The 17,021-nt window shown below is 45.6% G+C and overlaps 1 protein-coding gene across 2 annotated transcripts in view; it reads right to left on the reverse strand.

The window, feature by feature from the left end:
* mycbp2 (MYC binding protein 2) overlaps positions 1 to 17,021 on the reverse strand; it is a 318,384-nt gene that overhangs the window by 65,760 nt on the left and 235,603 nt on the right. The window contains exons 53-58 of one of the 2 annotated variants that reach the window (XM_041843995.2): positions 16,799 to 16,931; positions 11,990 to 12,115; positions 5,623 to 5,814; positions 3,830 to 3,940; positions 1,350 to 3,059; positions 860 to 1,029 (exon numbers count right to left, since the gene is read on the reverse strand). In XM_041843995.2, the coding sequence (XP_041699929.1) occupies positions 860 to 1,029; positions 1,350 to 3,059; positions 3,830 to 3,940; positions 5,623 to 5,814; positions 11,990 to 12,115; positions 16,799 to 16,931 (2,442 nt within the window). The remainder of the gene's footprint in view (positions 1 to 859; positions 1,030 to 1,349; positions 3,060 to 3,829; positions 3,941 to 5,622; positions 5,815 to 11,989; positions 12,116 to 16,798; positions 16,932 to 17,021) is intronic. The other variant, XM_041843996.2, reaches the window with a different exon arrangement.

Consider the following 17,021-nt stretch of genomic DNA (forward strand, 5'->3'; position numbering starts at 1 on the left):
GGGGGTGCGAGATCAAGTGCGCCTAGTATATGTGTGGTCTCAATGAAATAGAGTAGGTTGCCTATGCATGGGTGTAGAAGCACGGGGGCAGTTATCTTTCCAAGGAAATGTACTTCCTAAATATGATTAGGCTATAGTTTACTACATTACCTAGAAATAAATATTGATCAATCATATTTGTCTCCCTCTGAAAATCCTCCCACTCCTAAAAGGTAGGCTATAAAACATAGCTCAAAAGAAAGTGCCAGTCTCTCAAACTCAGCTCTCTTTAAACTACATCTAGCCTATTAGCTGATATAGCCCAGTAATACACGTGAGAATCTCTGGTAATTAAAGGCATTTCTTAGGTCATTTTGAAATTGCCTATAGGCCGCAAAATTGCTGCGACCATGGCTGGGAAGTGAGCTGCGTCGCATACGCCTAAAATAACATAGCGAGACTGCGGTTGGTTTCGGGTCCAGTTCTTGCGGTAGCGGGTGGGAGTCGGACAGAAAGCCAGTGGGTGTGGGCGGGTGTGGTATGAAATGCTGCGGGTGCAGGTGGGATGAATAAATCAGTCCCGCGCAGACCTCTACTTGTAGGCATAATGCATTATGATGCCGTTATAATGCATTGTAAGAGTGTCGCAAGCATGTTACCAAGGTTGTTTATGAAACCATATGGTTGCGAAAGGTTATCCTCTGAACTGTGACTATTACAGTGAGAAATTAGTACAATGAGCATAATATGTTAGTGTTAAATCCTGATTGTTAACTATCCAAGTATCTGTTTGTTAAATTTCCATTTGAACTTGAAGAATTTAATGTGTAAAGATACAGTACAAAACAACAATTGATTGATGCGTAGAAAAGTACAGTACCTTTTCCCTGGCTGCAGTCTGCTTCTCTCTCAGGTACTTCTCCCTGCAGCGGTCACACACCAGGTACCAGGTGCTTCCTCCGATCCCGCCGTCTCCACAGTTCCCCGCCCAGCCCCCGCAGAAGTGGCCGATGCTGTTATAGCCCTGGCCTCCCGCATAACGACCGCAACCTGCCCAAGACAAAACACAACAAATTAAGCTAAAATCCACAGACTAAAATATAACATATTAATATACATGTATCTCTATGCTAAGATCATATTGAGTTGTGCTGCCGTATTAGCAGAGATACAGTGCAAATGGTTTAATGGGGTTAGCCACCATCTGCCTCGGTATGAAGAAATGTTCCGCTTTAAAGCGTTCTTTTCGTCCACAAAAACTTTCTAGTCTGACTTTTATATGTGAGAGGTAGGCTAACCTCTCACAGTGATATGGTATGTGTATTTCTGAACGTATGGAATAAAGGCAAACACAACATTGTTGGTCTTACCTGGGTGGGCCTGCCTCATGTGGTAGGTGACAGGGTAGGGGTGCGACTCCCCACACAGCTCACAGATGGTGTCCTTCTCCGGTCCCCCCATGGCCAGCTGGGCCATCTCCCCAAACAGGTTCCCCCTGGGACGCACCTCCACTTTCTCTCTTTTCTTCTTCTCTTTCTTGGACTTCTTACTGTCCTTCTCGTTCTCCTTTTTCTTCAGGATGGCGCTGGAGCCCGGGCTGGGGAAAATCATGTTCTGGGTGGCTGCCTTGATGGTCGCCATGGAGATGTCCTCCCAGAATGCAACGAGGTGCTGGAGGGTGAGCGGCAGGATGGACTTAGCCCTCATGGCAGGGTGAGAGGTCACCTCAAAGGAGACGTGCTCCCCCTTGCCGTCCTCGCACTTTTCGGGCAGCGGAGGCTCTTTGAGCATTGACAGGACCTTGTTCTTGTTGATGCTGCCCATCTTGGAGATGTCTGGCCCGTGTGGGGCAATGTTGAACATATTGAGGGCCGAGGATATCTCCAGTGAGTGGCGGTTCTTCAGCTTGCTTTCCTTCTCCTCTTGGCCGCCCTGTCCACCCAGCGAGCTGCGGATGGGCGCGTGCTCCTTGGTCCGTTCTGGGTTGAACTTGAGGAACGAGGAGCAGGCCATGGCGTCGTGGACGATACCCTCGTGCCAGAGGAACGCGGCGAAGACCGCCCGGGCACACTCTGCAACTGAGGGCGACATAGCCTGCTTGGCGGGCTCGGCGAGCCTCGACGAGCTCTCGCCCTTGAAGAGCGGGCCCGACTTGTCCTTCTTGGGGCGCACGTGGCGGCTGGAGGTCTTGCGGCTGACTTTGGGCGACAAGCGGCTGCTCTCCAGCTCCTCCTTGACGGGTGCCTTGCCGATGCTGAAGTGCACCTTTGAGGAGCCCTCCTCTGCGTTGCTCACCTCCGCATTTTCGTTGTTTCCCTCATCATCATTGGAAAGAAGAGCACTAGACGTACACACCTCCACCACCTCGCTATGGAGGTTCTCCTGGGTCACATGGGGCGACGGGGTGCGGTTCTCTGAGTTCCTGTCACCTCCTTTGCTGCTCCCTTCCTTGGGTGGTAGTTTGGGTTTGGGCGAGGTGGACCTTCCCCTTAGGGGCTCCGAGGTGAGAGGGACTTTCTTCTTCCTCAGGGTGTCCGGGTCCAGGGTGTACGAGTCCGACTTGGACCTTTCTCTGGGCGGGTCCAGCCGATCCTTGGAGGAGGGGCTGACTTTGGGTGGGAGGTTCTGGTCATTAGGTTGGTTCTTGTCTTGTGGCATGTTCTTGTCAACTGGTTGGTTCTTGTCCTGAGCAAAGTTCTTGTCGTGCTGGGTGGAGGAGGAGCGTGGTGAGGAGGTGCTGGAGGGGCTAGACCTCCCTGAGGAGGAGGAAAGGCCCTTCTGCTTGGGCGAGGAGGAGCGGGAGCCAGGGTTAGGCGACTCAGCGCGCAGGCCGGAGGAGTTACGATCACGCCCGTCGGCCTTCAGTGCCTGCAGGGTGTTGTGGTTGGGTGAGTGGGAGCGGCTATGGGAGTCCGACCGCAGCTTGGCAGTGTCCGACCGCAGGATCAATGCCTCGCTGGCCGGCAGATCTTTGCTTTTGGACTGGTCTGAGGTGCGACAGCCGCGCCCCTCCTGTTTTGGGGAGCGACTTTCCTGTCGTTGTTTGGAGGCCGGGGACATGGGGCGCGCCCCTGAGTTACCTAGTAGCCAGCCACAACATAGAAACAGTTATACTATAACTCAGAGGTTTACTGTAAAAGGCAGCACATCCGAGTACGATACTCAACATCTAAGGGTCAACAAAAAGGATTATGAAAGGGAAGAAAAAAATGGGATGAAGGGGAGGAAAGAAGAGAAACAACAGTAGAAGTCTGGGAAAAAATTTGAAGAAAATATATTAACATAAAAAAATGAAATAATTATTTTTGAGTCAATAAGAAACCTCCCTTAGACGGTGGAAAGTTGTGGACCAATACATTTGAGTAAAGTGACAGCATTAGAGCAGAGGACATAGATCATTCTAGAAGAGCCTTGACATTAATTTATTTATTTATTTTACCTTTATTTAACTAGGCAAGTCAGTTAAGAACAAATTCTTATTAATTATTAATCTACCTATGCATGTCTGAAGGCCCCTTACACAGACAAGGGTAGCTAACGGATCATGTTGCAACTGATGAGAAGAAGCCCATGCAGCCCAGCACTGTCCCCTAGACTAGGTAATATATAAATGGTCTTTAGAATGGATCCTTTCTAGGGACATTAGTCCCACCCCTAACCTCTATGTGAATAAGCATCTCCCCTATTCCTTCTGATAATTGTAACTAGTGTTCAGTTTAGAACAAATTATCTATTTACTTGTGTTTTACTCTTGATAATCCTATTTATCCTGTTGTTCGGCATTAACTGACTCAGTAACTGACACCCACATTTCAGTCTGAAGGAGGCATGCATTCTGTATGTTACCCACCCTTTTGCCTGAGAGCAAGAGATGAGAGAGCAGAACCATGCCCAGCCGCGGACGCACTGCTTTTGTGCACACGCTCGTGAGAAGATGCAAGGTTGCGTGATGAAGAACCATCTACAGCGGAAAACAGTGGCAGGTAAGCAAAACACAGGGCATGAATGCAGGGACACCATCACAGAGATAAGAAGAGTAGAGTGTACAGGTAAGGAAACACACCACAGAGAGAAAGAGAAGGAGGGAGAGAGAGGGATTGAGAGAGAGAAGGAGGGAGAGAAAGAGAAGGAGGGAGAGAGAGGGATTGAGAGAGAGAAGGAGTGAGAGAAAGAGAAGGAGGGAGAGAGAGGGATTGAGAGAGAGAAGGAGTGAGCGAAAGAGAAGGAGGGAGAGAGAGGGATTGAGAGAGAGAAGGAGTGAGCGAAAGAGAAGGAGGGAGAGAGAGGGATTGAGAGAGAAGGAGTGAGAGAAAGAGAAGGAGGGAGAGAGAGGGATTGAGAGAGAGAAGGAGTGAGAGAAAGAGAAGGAGGGAGAGAGAGGGATTGAGAGAGAGAAGGAGTGAGAGAAAGAGAAGGAGGGAGAGAGAGGGATTGAGAGAGAGAAGGAGTGAGAGAAAGAGAAGGAGGGAGAGAGAGGGATTGAGAGAGAGAAGGAGTGAGAGAAAGAGAAGGAGGGAGAGAGAGGGATTGAGAGCGAGAAGGAGTGAGAGAAAGAAGGAGAGAGGTGGAGAGATAGAGGATGGCCATTGAGAGTGCAAAAGATGGAGAGTCAGACCAACAGACATATGGAGAACAGACAGCTATAAGAGAACAGAAAGCGGGTAGTAAGAGATGCATGAACTAGGGCTGGGAGACATGAGTTTGAGCCAGGGGCTGAGAAAATGGAGTGAACGGAAACTTATTGCTACAGGTCATACTTTATTGAAACCTAATAGTTGGGAGCATATCCACTAACGTGACCATGAGATTGTCTCTGATTTATGCACCACAGGTGCTGTGAGTTAAGGTTAGTAAGTTTGGTCATATTTACACATTCTCTAGGAATTGAGTTTAGTGTACCTGCCCAGGACCTTTTTAGATATTCAGAAATGTAAAGAATGAAAGCTTGTAGTAAACGAATACAGTAATAAGTACACAAAATGATGCTTCCTAAATTCATATCGGATTATTTACACTAAGGTAGTCTACATTTGCAACGGGAGCACTTAGCAGGAATGGGAGCTGCAGAGCTGATGTTTAAAAGTAGAATCAGTGATATGCGTTTACCAAGAGGAGCAGGGTGACTTCTGACACAAACAAAGACCGTGCGAAGGCAGAGGCTGCACTAGTCAACATTTGTCGTCAGGCAGCTATTCAATTGTAGGAGATAAAAGCAAACCTATGTACAAATGCGCAGATGCCAGTATCTGTATGGGTGATGTCGAATGCAGCCTTTTGCCTCACTCTCTTGACAATATCTCTGGGCAGACTGCTGCTCGTGATCACGTCATATCGCTGAGTCTCGGTTTAAATCAGGGATGAAGATGAAGAGGAGAGAAAGGTCACTGGTATATAAACAAAAAGCAAGCAGCTACATTACTAGGCAAAGTACCGTAAGCACCAGTCAGAACATAACAGCAATGTTATGGTGTCATCAGTCCCCCGATGCCCCCCCCAAAAACAGAAATAAGCTAAACAAATATGTATGTAAAGTAAAAAAAAATCGCAAACAAAAGAGTGATAAGCTAAGGAGGAATTAAGATGGGACCAGGCAGCACCTGTGCAAGCAAGCGCCGACACTGTCATACAGACGGACAGACTTACTCGGAAGCTGTGGCAGCGGCTGAGACACTTGGGACCTGGGGCATTGTCCAAACACAAATGGGCTGTGGACATGGGAGGAGGGAGGTTGGGCGGCTTGCTCAAATACGGAGGAAGAGGAGGGAGGAGCGGCTGGAGGGAGGAAGGGCCCAGACTGAATGGCACTATTCAGTATGGCAGTCAACCGTTGGTCACCTGCAAATAACGGAAGACAAGGGGAAGGGGGGGACGGGGGACTACAGCTTAGCTTACACTATGGTCTTATAGGATTCCAAAAGGGGGGGGTATCAATCAATCAATGAATCCATTAAACAGTAACCATTAAAGTGTCCATTGATTGATCAATCATCTCCCACACAGATAATGCCGGAGAGGTGGAAGGGGGTGGGGGGTGTAGGGGGGGTGGGTGAGGTGAGAGTTTCTGGACAGGAGGGGGAAGGGGGTAAACTAAAGTGACATGTGGTAATGGGTGATGTCACAGAGTGGGGTTTTGGGACAGTAATGGCGATTGGCTGGGCCGGGTTTGTGTCACTTGGGACAAAGTGTGGAACCCAAATAGGGAAAATAACACTGTTTGTACTATATGTACTGCAGTATCTCTAAAAACGTAAATGGTACTAAGTAAATGGTAAGCAAGTTCTGAAAGTCCAGCCCCTTTATTCAGATCTATTCTACTGATTAATTTACCAGCTAAGAAAAAACCTGAGAAAAAGTTGGAGGGAATTTGGAGAGGAAAGGAATCCGATGAGCCAATAGGAAGCTGTGGGCGGTGATTCCGATTTGGCAGGACACCCTTTTTCGTTGGGGGGGAACTTGTGTTGGGAAGAGATTCCAGGTCCCACCTGACCTGGCAGAAGCACACTGACTGGCCCATGCACACAGTCTGAGACACATTATGCCTGAACATAGCAGTGATGTTAGATATGACATACACACACCATGAAATACAATGAGACATGCAGAACAAAAACATGGACATCGAGTTAGTGTTTATTGACAGCCCCTGTGGCCTTGAGGGTCAACTTGATCCAGTATGGGGAAAGAGTGCTGTTTTGGGCCACTACCCCGCTTTCCCATGCTTTTGAGTGCACCGCTAACTGATACAATCTGTTTCCACTAGTATTGCTACATTCTCCAAAAATGCTAGCCAGAAGATTTAGGACTCATTCTGATCAGCTAACTAATTTTTAAAGGGTTTGGACAAAATGATAACACCCTAGGTATTGTGGTGTACTTTGCATATTGCATCCTTATTGGCCATATGCTAATGAGGGCCTGTGGGAATTTAGGTGTTCATGAGGAAAGCATCTCTCGCTCTCTCACGTGGCTTGTAATGTGAAGCAACGTCAAGCTACCAATAAATGTGCCTTCATAAAGATACACCGTAAGTAGTTATTTTACTCACATATAGACAAGTCTGATTACACGACACTGTGTGAGAAATGGACTAGAACGAGTATATTTACCAACAGAGTTTAGCTCAACGGGTTGAAAAGTTTTGGGAAGAAAATGGAGGAGGCTAATCAGCAGCCACCGGCAGCAGTGGATGGAGGAAGAGGCCAGCCGCCCATGCAAGGTGCAGCGGGAGGGGCACAGATACTCGCGAATGCAGGCCCAAGTGCTACATTTAGCATACAGCCGCCGGAGCTGTTTGATTTTTCTAAACCGCAAGAATGGACCAAATGGATTAGGAGGTTTGAGCGCTTTTGTCAGGTGAGTCATCTTCACACAACAACAGAGGAGAACCAGGTAAACACTCATGTACTGTATGTGCGATGAAGCAGATGACGTTTTCTGGGGTCTAAACCTAAATTAACTCGAGCAACAACAGTATGGACAAGTAAGAGACGGATTTCATGCATTCTTTATTGTGAAAAATAACTTGATCTATGAAAGAGCCCGTTTTAACATGTGGAGGACAGGTGGAAAATGAAACAGTGGATTATTTTGTCACAGCCTTATATGCCCTAGCAGAGCATTGCAACTATGGCCTTTTGCATGATGAGCTAATTAGAGGCAGGCTATCCGTTGGATTAGCAGACATGCGTCTGTCAGAACGGATGCAGCTAGATAAAGATCTCACGCAAACTGAAGTGAAAAAGCAACAAAGTTGCCTGCGAGGTGAAACAATAACAACGAAAGAGGCATGCTCAGTGGATAGAGTTATGCAGAAAGGCAGCCAGTATCAGTGGAAACAGATATTCCAGCGTGAGAAAGCTAGCCATGGTAATGCTAATGACAAAAAGCAGTCAGTGTCGAAACTGTGGCAAAAGTGTGCAGCTAATGAAGTAGTGTGTGACCCTGTAAACAAGGTTCAAAAAGAGGATGATAGCATTTTCCAAGGAACAATAACAGCAGGAGGTGACCCATGGATGGACAGAAATGTGAAATTCAAAATAGACACTGGTGCCGATGTGACTGTTATCCAAGACAATGTGTTCAATCACATTTTTGCAGGAACCAGCAAGCCAGCTCTGCAAAAATCAACAAAACCTCTGCTAGGACCAGGAAGAGCGTTGCAAGTGTGGTTCTACAAAAGGGAGAAAAGGTGACACTGGAGGATGTGTATGTCATCAGAGATCTACACACAGCTTTACTAGGGAGACCAGCTATCACAAAGCTTGAGCTAGTTGATCGACTTGACAGCACTGATTTACAGACACTGAAAGAAAGCCATCCAAAGCTGTGCAGCGGTCTTGGCACAGTACAACAACCATATACCATCAAGCTGAAACCCGGCGCAGAGCCCTACTCACTCCATGACGGATTCCTCTGACATTGCTGCCAAAAGTCAAGAAAGAGCTAGAGCGCAGGCAAGGGTTCAAGGTTGTCACCAGAGTGGAGGAGCCCACGGACTGGTGCGCCAGCATGGTGGTTGTCCCAAGAAGAACGGAGATGTGCGGACATGTCGATTTCACTCGTCTCAACGAGTCCGTGTGTAGAGAAAAATACATACTTCCCACTGTCGAACAAATCCTTGGCTCAATAGCTGTGGCGAAGATCTTCAGCAAGGTCGATGCGAACATGTGCTTCTGGCAGATCCCGCTAGCTGAGGAGTCAGTTAAGCTAACAACCTTCATCACACCTTTCGTTACTACTTCAACCACCTGCTTTTCGGCATCGCTTCAGCGCCTGAACACTTCCAGTACAGAATTGTGACAGAGGTCACTGAAGGCCTGGAAGGTGTGGTCTGTCACATGGATAATGTGTTAGTCTGGGGCCAAACACAGGAGGAGCATGATGCAAGACTTCATGCCGCATTTCAAAAGATGAAAAAATCCGGCTTAACTCTGAACATGGACAAATGTGACCTGTCAAAGCAGGAAGTGACAAAGACAGAGGCTGTCAAGGAGCTGGCAGAGCCATCCAACGTCAGCGAGCTGCAGAGTTTCCTAGGTATGGTGAACCATCTAGGAAAGTTCATCCCTCAGCTGAAAAGGACAAACCTCTCAGAGACCTACTCAAAGAAAAACCACTGGTACTGGGGGGCCGACCAAGCCAGAGCCTTCGAAGAGCTGAAGGGGGAGCTGACATCCACACCCGTGTTAACCCTGTACGACCCAAACAAAGAGATGTGTAAGCCGATACGTCTTCCTATGGACTAGGAGGAGTGCTGCTGCAGAAGAAGTGCGAGGAATGAAGACCTGTTGCCTAAACTTCTTGGTCTCTCACAAAGACCAAGCAGAGATACGCTTAAGTGGAAAAAGAAGCTCTGGGGCTGACATGGGCATGTGGAAGATTCAGAGACTTTCTTATTGGTCAACACTTTTAGTTGGAAACTGATCACAAACCTCTTCTGAGCCTTCTGGGGAACCAACCCTTGGACACCCTTCCCCCACAAATCCAGCGCTTCAGGATGAGACTTATGAGATACTCCTACACGATTGCTCATGTCCCTGGAAAGAATCTGTGGACTGCAGACACGCTGTCACATGCAGCAGTCATAGCCAAAGCTACTGCTGCAGAAAAGGAGCTCATGGAGAGCACAAATATCTATGTGGACGCCATCGTGGAAAAGCTTCCTGTGAGTGTTTCCTACATGGACAATCTGAGAGAACAACTCAAAGCAGACAGTGTTTGCTCAAAAGTAATGACAATGTGTCAGGAAGGATGTGAAGGACCACTGAAACTGTATTGGGCAGAATGTGCTTTTCTCACAGTGCACGACGGTCTCCTGTTGAAAGGAACAAGACTTGTCATTCCATCAGCCTTACGAAATGATGTCCTCACCAAGCTGCACGAGGGTCATCAAGGTGTGGTCAAGTGCAGAACACGCGCACAACAGGCTGTGTGGTTGCCTGGCCTTGTGCTTAACTGCAGGACATGCATCAAAGAGCGCACAAACCACACAGAACCACTCATATCATCACAACTTCCAGAGAGACCCTGGCAAAGACTGGGAGCGGACTTGTTCACTCTGAAAAGCACCACCTACCTGCTAGTAGTGACCTGCTGGCTGCCTCGTCGCCAGGTGTACGGTGTTTCCTCCGACACATTGGTGCGGCTGGCTTCTGCGTTAAGCGTGCACTGTGTCAAGAAGCAGTGTGGCTCGGTTGGGTTGTGTTTCGGAGGACGCACGACTCTCGACTTTCGCCTCTCCCATGTCCGTACGGGAGTTGCAGCGATGGGACAAAACTGTAACTACCAATTGGATACCACGAAATTGGGGAGAAAAAGGGGGTAAAATAACCCCCCCCCCAAAAAAAAGTATAATAATAATTGTAAAATATATTTTTTAAAGACATCACCTCATCCCTATGGATGGACCTGAAAACAACAACGCTACTCAGGAGAAGATTCAAGTGTCTTCACCACTCCGACCTGCCAGAAACACCAACACCCTAGGTCATCACAGATGTACCTGCTACACCCAGAACAAGGTCTGGTCGAGCAATAGTTAAACCTCAAAGACTGGAATTATAAGTCAAAGCAAACAAGAACAAAATACTGAAAAAATTGCATATTGCATCCTGATTGGCCATATGCTAATGAGGGCCTGTGGGAATTTAGGTGTTCATGAGGAAAGCATCTCTCGCTCTTTCATGTGGCTTGTAATGTGAAGCAACGTCAAGCTCGCAATACATTTGCCTTCATAAAGATACACCGCTAGTAGCTTTTTTACTCAAGCATAGACAAGTCTGATTACATGACAGGTATGTCGAAAATAAGCTAAACTTCTAAAAAGTGAACAATACCTTTAAGATTTTGCTAATGCTATGGTCTCCACTATTTCCCCAAAACTACAAAACTAGAGAGATATTCTGAAGCCAACACTCTACATGTTAATTAAAATCAATATGCCACCCCTGATTTGGGAAGCTAAAAGCAAGACCAAGAGAACCCAGGAAGCCCACAGGAGTTGTGAGACAAGAAGCAGGAAGTAAACAGGAAGTAAAAGACACAGTGGATGCAGAATGACAGTGGGAGAAGAACTGATGAAGAGCAACTGTATGTGGAGACTTGTGCATCTCTTCAGCAGTTCCCTAGTCACAGTGAATCATACGTTTTGTACCCAAAGTGAAAATGTATCATGGTTGTTAAAATAAGGCACTGAAGACATGATTTCAACAAGTGGGTTAATTGATTAATAAATCAGCAAGGTTTGTCAGGAAAAGGAAACTACTCCAATGCGAAATGAGAAAAATATTTTTGACATCCTCACTTGAGATATGCATGCATAACTACAACTAGCACAATGAACCCCTAATCTTCAATTGTATCTGTAACTTGTGACACTGTCTTTTGTGTGTATTTTGTATTTTTCTGTAATATTTGATGTACACGCTGCTATTTCCCTGTTTTGCCTTCATGCCAGGTCACCCTCACAAAATATATTTTTAACCTCAATGGGTCTTACCTGGTTAAATAAAGGTTAAATAAATAAATACATCTGAGTGTCTCCAATAATCTGACTTGCATAGGCAATGTCATGAGTATATCAAGTCAGAATATTACTAGTCAGACAACTTATCATAGAAGGAGGGATAAGGAGAGTAGCAAAGTAAGGCTAGCTTAAGTTTGTAAATTTTTCATTCTCCTGGTTGTGATTCTAACTCATCCTGACTAGCCAAGTGCCTGAGGATGACAGTTGCTAGGTGCCTACATGTGAGGCACCTTGGTAGCTACATCTGGGTTTTGTTCATTTGGTGGCACAACAGACCATGTTTTAAAACACTTTGCAACAGACAACGAAAACTAGTATTTCCTACTGGAATAGATACACTACTTGCCCATTTTCTTACGTTTTGTGCCTCATAACCACGACCTAAAGCAGAAGCAGCTGTAGCTACCAAGCCCCAGGTACATATTTAACTGTGTAGGCGTCCCTCTCCCGCCCAGCCACCAAGCCACGTCCCCCGGCTGGCCTCACCTTTGTTGTTTGAGATACCATAGTCGAAGCCCTGTGCCCCATTGGCTGCAGTAGCCCTGTTGAAGGCCTGGACAGAGAAGGGGCTAGGTGGGGGGGTTTGGGCCCTGTGTTCCAGGAGGGTTTGTTCTGTTGGGAGAGGAGACAGAGCTGGACCACGTTAGCTCCACCAACAACAGCAACCAAAACATCCATTCAAATCCATGTTAGATTCGTTAAAGTTACTGTCCAGTGAAAATCTCACTTTTAAAAGTTCATATATTCTGTTAACTCATACCCAAATAATGTTGTAGACTCTTCATATACTCGTATTTGTGGCCAAAGCAAAAATGTGAGAAACAAATAACCTTATCTCAAACAGACAGTTAAAAAAAATGCTTGCTATTTCCTCACATAACATGACGTATCGTTTTTGTCCGAGACGTCTCATTGGCTAAGCTGGCTAATCAGCTGTTTACCACACCATACTGTTGTTGGGGTACGCAGAACACCATTAAACCACAGAAAAGCTTTTTAACATATTTATTTTAAAAACTATTTTACTCATATTGCATATTTAATACAAATCTGGAAACACTGGACACTGACAGTAACTTTAAGAATAACCTTAAAAACTAAGATGAGTTAGATCTGCGAGAACCCAATCCCAACTTGAGATCGAAATGCTCAACTCAATTATATATATATATATATATATATATATATATATATATATATTTTTTTTTTACGTCATTTAGCAGACGCTCTTATCCAGAGCGACTTACAGTTAGTGCATACATTATTCTTTTTTATTTTCATACTGGCCCTCCGTGGGAATCGAACCCACAACCCTGGTGTTGCAAACACCATGCTCTACCAACTGAGCTACCTCCCTGCTGGCCATTCCCTCCCCTACCCTGGACGACGCTGGGCCAATTGTGCGCCGCCCCATTGGTCTCCCGGTTGCGGCCGGCTACAGCAGAGCCTGGATACGAACCAGGATCTCTAGTGGCACAGCTAGCACTGCGATGCAGTGCCTTAGACCACTGCGCCACTCGGGAGGTCAATTTTCTTTAGGTCAACTCTCCCATTTGACTTGATTTACACCAAAGTTCAATTTACAGGTATTATCTCAAGTGCTGGTTCAGCCTAAAGAATTAGGATCTGTCCAGATACCAGGTAAATTCCACCTTCTTTCATAGAGGAGACCTCTGGGCCCATATTCAAAGAGCGTCTCAGAGTAGGAGTGCTGATCCCGGACCAGTTTTGCCTTTCAGATAAGACTACATGGAAGGGGGGGGGGGTGGATCTGATCCTAGATCTGCACTCGTACTCTGAGACACTTTGTGAATACGGGCTAGGGTTGGGCAGTATCCAGATTTTCATACCGTTCCTATAGCATACAGGGGTATACGGTATTACCGGCAGTGCACACAAGGAGCACTATTTCTTTCCAAATGTAAATATAATAATATATATATATACAGTGGGGAGAACAAGTATTTGATACACTGCCGATTTTGCAGGTTTTCCTACTTACAAAGCATGTAGAGGTCTGTAATTTTTATCATAGGTACACTTCAACTGTGAGAGACGGAATCTAAAACAAAAATCCAGAAAATCACATTGTATGATTTTTAAGTAATTCATTTGCATTTTATTGCATGACATAAGTATTTGATCACCTACCAAACAGTAAGAATTCCGGCTCTCACAGACCTGTTAGTTTTTCTTTAAGAAGTCCTCCTGTTCTCCACTCATTACCTGTATTAACTGCACCTGTTTGAACTTGTTACCTGTATAAAAGACACCTGTCCACACACTCAATCAAACAGACTCTAACCTCTCCACAATGGCCAAGACCAGAGAGCTGTGTAAGGACATCAGGGATAAAATTGTAGACCTGCACAAGGCTGGGATGGGCTACAGGACAATAGGCAAGCAGCTTGGTGAGAAGGCAACAACTGTTGGCGCAATTATTTGAAAATGGAAGAAGTTCAAAATGACAGTCAATCACCCTCGGTCTGGGGCTCCATGCAAGATCTCACCTCGTGGGGCATCAATGATCATGAGGAAGGTGAGGGATCAGCCCAGAACTACACGGCAGGACCTGGTCAATGACCTGAAGAGAGCTGGGACCACAGTCTCAAAGAAAACCATTAGTAACACACTACGCCGTCATGGATTAAAATCCTGCAGCGCACGCAAGGTCCCCCTGCTCAAGCCAGCGCATGTCCAGGCCCGTCTGAAGTTTGCCAATGACCATCTGGAGGATCCAGAGGAGGAATGGGAGAAGGTCATGTGGTCTGATGAGACAAAAATAGAGCTTTTTGATCTAAACTCCACTCGCCGTGTTTGGAGGAAGAAGGATGAGTACAACCCCAAGAACACCATCCCAACCGTGAAGCATGGAGGTGGAAACATCATTCTTTGGGGATGCTTTTCTGCAAAGGGGACAGGACGACTGCACCGTATTGAGGGGAGGATGGATGGGGCCATGTATCGCGAGATCTTGGCCAACATCCTCCTTCCCTCAGTAAGAGCATTGAAGACGGGTCGTGGCTGGGTCTTCCAGCATGACAATGACCCGAAACACACAGCCAGGGCAACTAAGGAGTGGCTCCGTAAGAAGCATCTCAAGGTCCTGGAGTGGCCTAGCCAGTCTCCAGACCTGAACCCAATAGAAAATCTTTGGAGGGAGCTGAAAGTCCGTATTGCCCAGCGACAGCCCCGAAACCTGAAGGATCTGGAGAAGGTCTGTATGGAGGAGTGGGCCAAAATCCCTGCTGCAGTGTGTGCAAACCTGGTCAAGACCTACAGGAAACGTATGATCTCTGTAATTGCAAACAAAGGTTTCTGAACCAAATATTAAGTTCTGCTTTTCTGATGTATCAAATACTTATGTCATGCAATAAAATGCAAATTAATTACTTAAAAATCATACACTGTGATTTTCTGGATTTTTGTTTTAGATTCCGTCTCTCACAGTTGAAGTGTTCCTATGATAAAAATTACAGACCTCTAAATGCTTTGTAAGTAGGAAAACCTGCAAAATCGGCAGTGTATCAAATACTTGTTCTCCCCACTGTATATATATATATATATATATATATATATATATTTACATTATTTGACTGTATTGAAAAAATGCTAACAAAAGCTAACAATTTTTAGGGAAATTCCACTGCGGACACTAGCTAAATGCTAAGAAGCATGAACAAACATTTCTAATTGCAAGGGCCGACAACCCAGCTCATAAAGTTATACAACAATCTTAAAAAGGCTACTCGCAGTTTTATACAAATACAAATGTATTTTTGTTAGTCATCATGCATTTTATTTATCATGCGCAGCATACAGAGAGAGCCTAGTTTGAGGAGCGGAATAGCCTACCGCCTGTCAGACAGCAGGAGAGTAACTTAGCTCTTCAAAGAGCCTGTAGGCTACTGGAGTGAAACCTGTAAGCCCAATCATTGCGCAACAAATAACAATTGTAAATGCAATTGCGTGTTAAAAACGTTGGTGGCCACGATTAGAATTAGCTATTTATATTTCTCAATCTCAGCTCGTAATTAAAGCGCGCCTCCAATTCACCGTTCGAGTGCATAGGCTATAGCCTGCCTACCGTTGACTATCAGCACGTCCCCTACCACTTTGCAATGTGAGCTTTAGGAAGTATAATTGTTTGAAACCTGAACGTTTTTACTTGACTTCAAATAATGAGGCATTTCTTACCTTGCTTCAAAGTAGCCTTGCGGAAATCCAGCCATAGAAACGTGGAGGCAATTATTTTATAAAGACTTCCTCATGCCAATAAACCAGCATTTCTCTCCTGTTCTACTGCTTTTCATATAATTTACTTTGTTGTCCAGAAGCCAAAGGCACAATCCTAGTCATATTAGAAACCCATCATAGCTGCTGCTATTAGATTTCCCCTCTTTCTAAGTTTCTAACAGATATTTTCATCTCTGTCACATATGGAACTACTCGCATTAAGTGCGCTGTTTAGAACGGTGTTATCCGCGATTTACATTTTGGAAAATGTTTGAAACTGACGTTTTATTATCTGCTTCATTACAGGAGTTGCATGTTCAATAATAGGCTATCGCCTTTTGACTGTAAGACGATATGCAACAATAGCAAGTCTGTTTCCATTAAGCTCTTAATGAAAATGTCCGGTCCTTGTATGCATGCATAGTATCAAAGAGGAAGAGGTGAAGCGAGAGGATTCACTCTCCCCAAAATGTCCAAAATAAGCCCAATGAGTTTCTATGGGCTTTTTTTGGGCCTAAGCTTGTCGCCTGCCTTCCTGCCTTGGGACGACTCCCATTGTTAGGGCGGAAACATAACCGTCATTATATGTACAGATCTCTGATAGTATTTTCTGTTGGTCACACGTTTAATGTTTGGAATTTTTTTTACCATTTGTTGACCGGTTAATGAGGGTCAGTTAGTCGGCAGTAAAATTGACAGAAATGTGCATCCCTACTTGCAAGCTAGTGACTTAGCTATCAAGTTAGAAAACCAAATACATAGCTGGAGCCCTGAGCTGGAGATAATTAAATTGGCACTTAGTTAGATAGTTAACTTATAGTTAGTTATAAGCAGTGGCATAGCACACACCCCTGCAGCTCCCGCGAGGGGGGCCCTGACCCCAAAAAATAAGTTTATTTAAATTTTTATGGACGGTATTGAAAATCATGCTGTGGCAAAATAAATTATACCCCGGTATATGGTATTTACGGTATACAACCAAGTCTAATACAGGCTCTGATAAATAAATAAAAAAGGACACAGGAGTAAAAGCAGTAAGTTAAGTAAAAAGGCTCTTACCTTCCTCGTGGCGTAGGTACTGGTTTCCCCCACGGTCTCGGGCCAGAGACCAGGCCTCTCCTTCGTCGCTCTCGCAGAACTCCACCACGCTGTTTTTGTCCAGCTGCACCCACGTCCCATCCGTGTTTACCACCTGACGCACAACACAACGCTCTTTATCCCTATACACGCACACACACAAATGCTACAGTCCTCACACGCACACAAACGTACACACACAGCA

The sequence above is a fragment of the Coregonus clupeaformis genome, chromosome 23 (genome assembly GCF_020615455.1).
Source record: "Coregonus clupeaformis isolate EN_2021a chromosome 23, ASM2061545v1, whole genome shotgun sequence".
Classification (NCBI taxonomy): domain Eukaryota; kingdom Metazoa; phylum Chordata; class Actinopteri; order Salmoniformes; family Salmonidae; genus Coregonus; species Coregonus clupeaformis.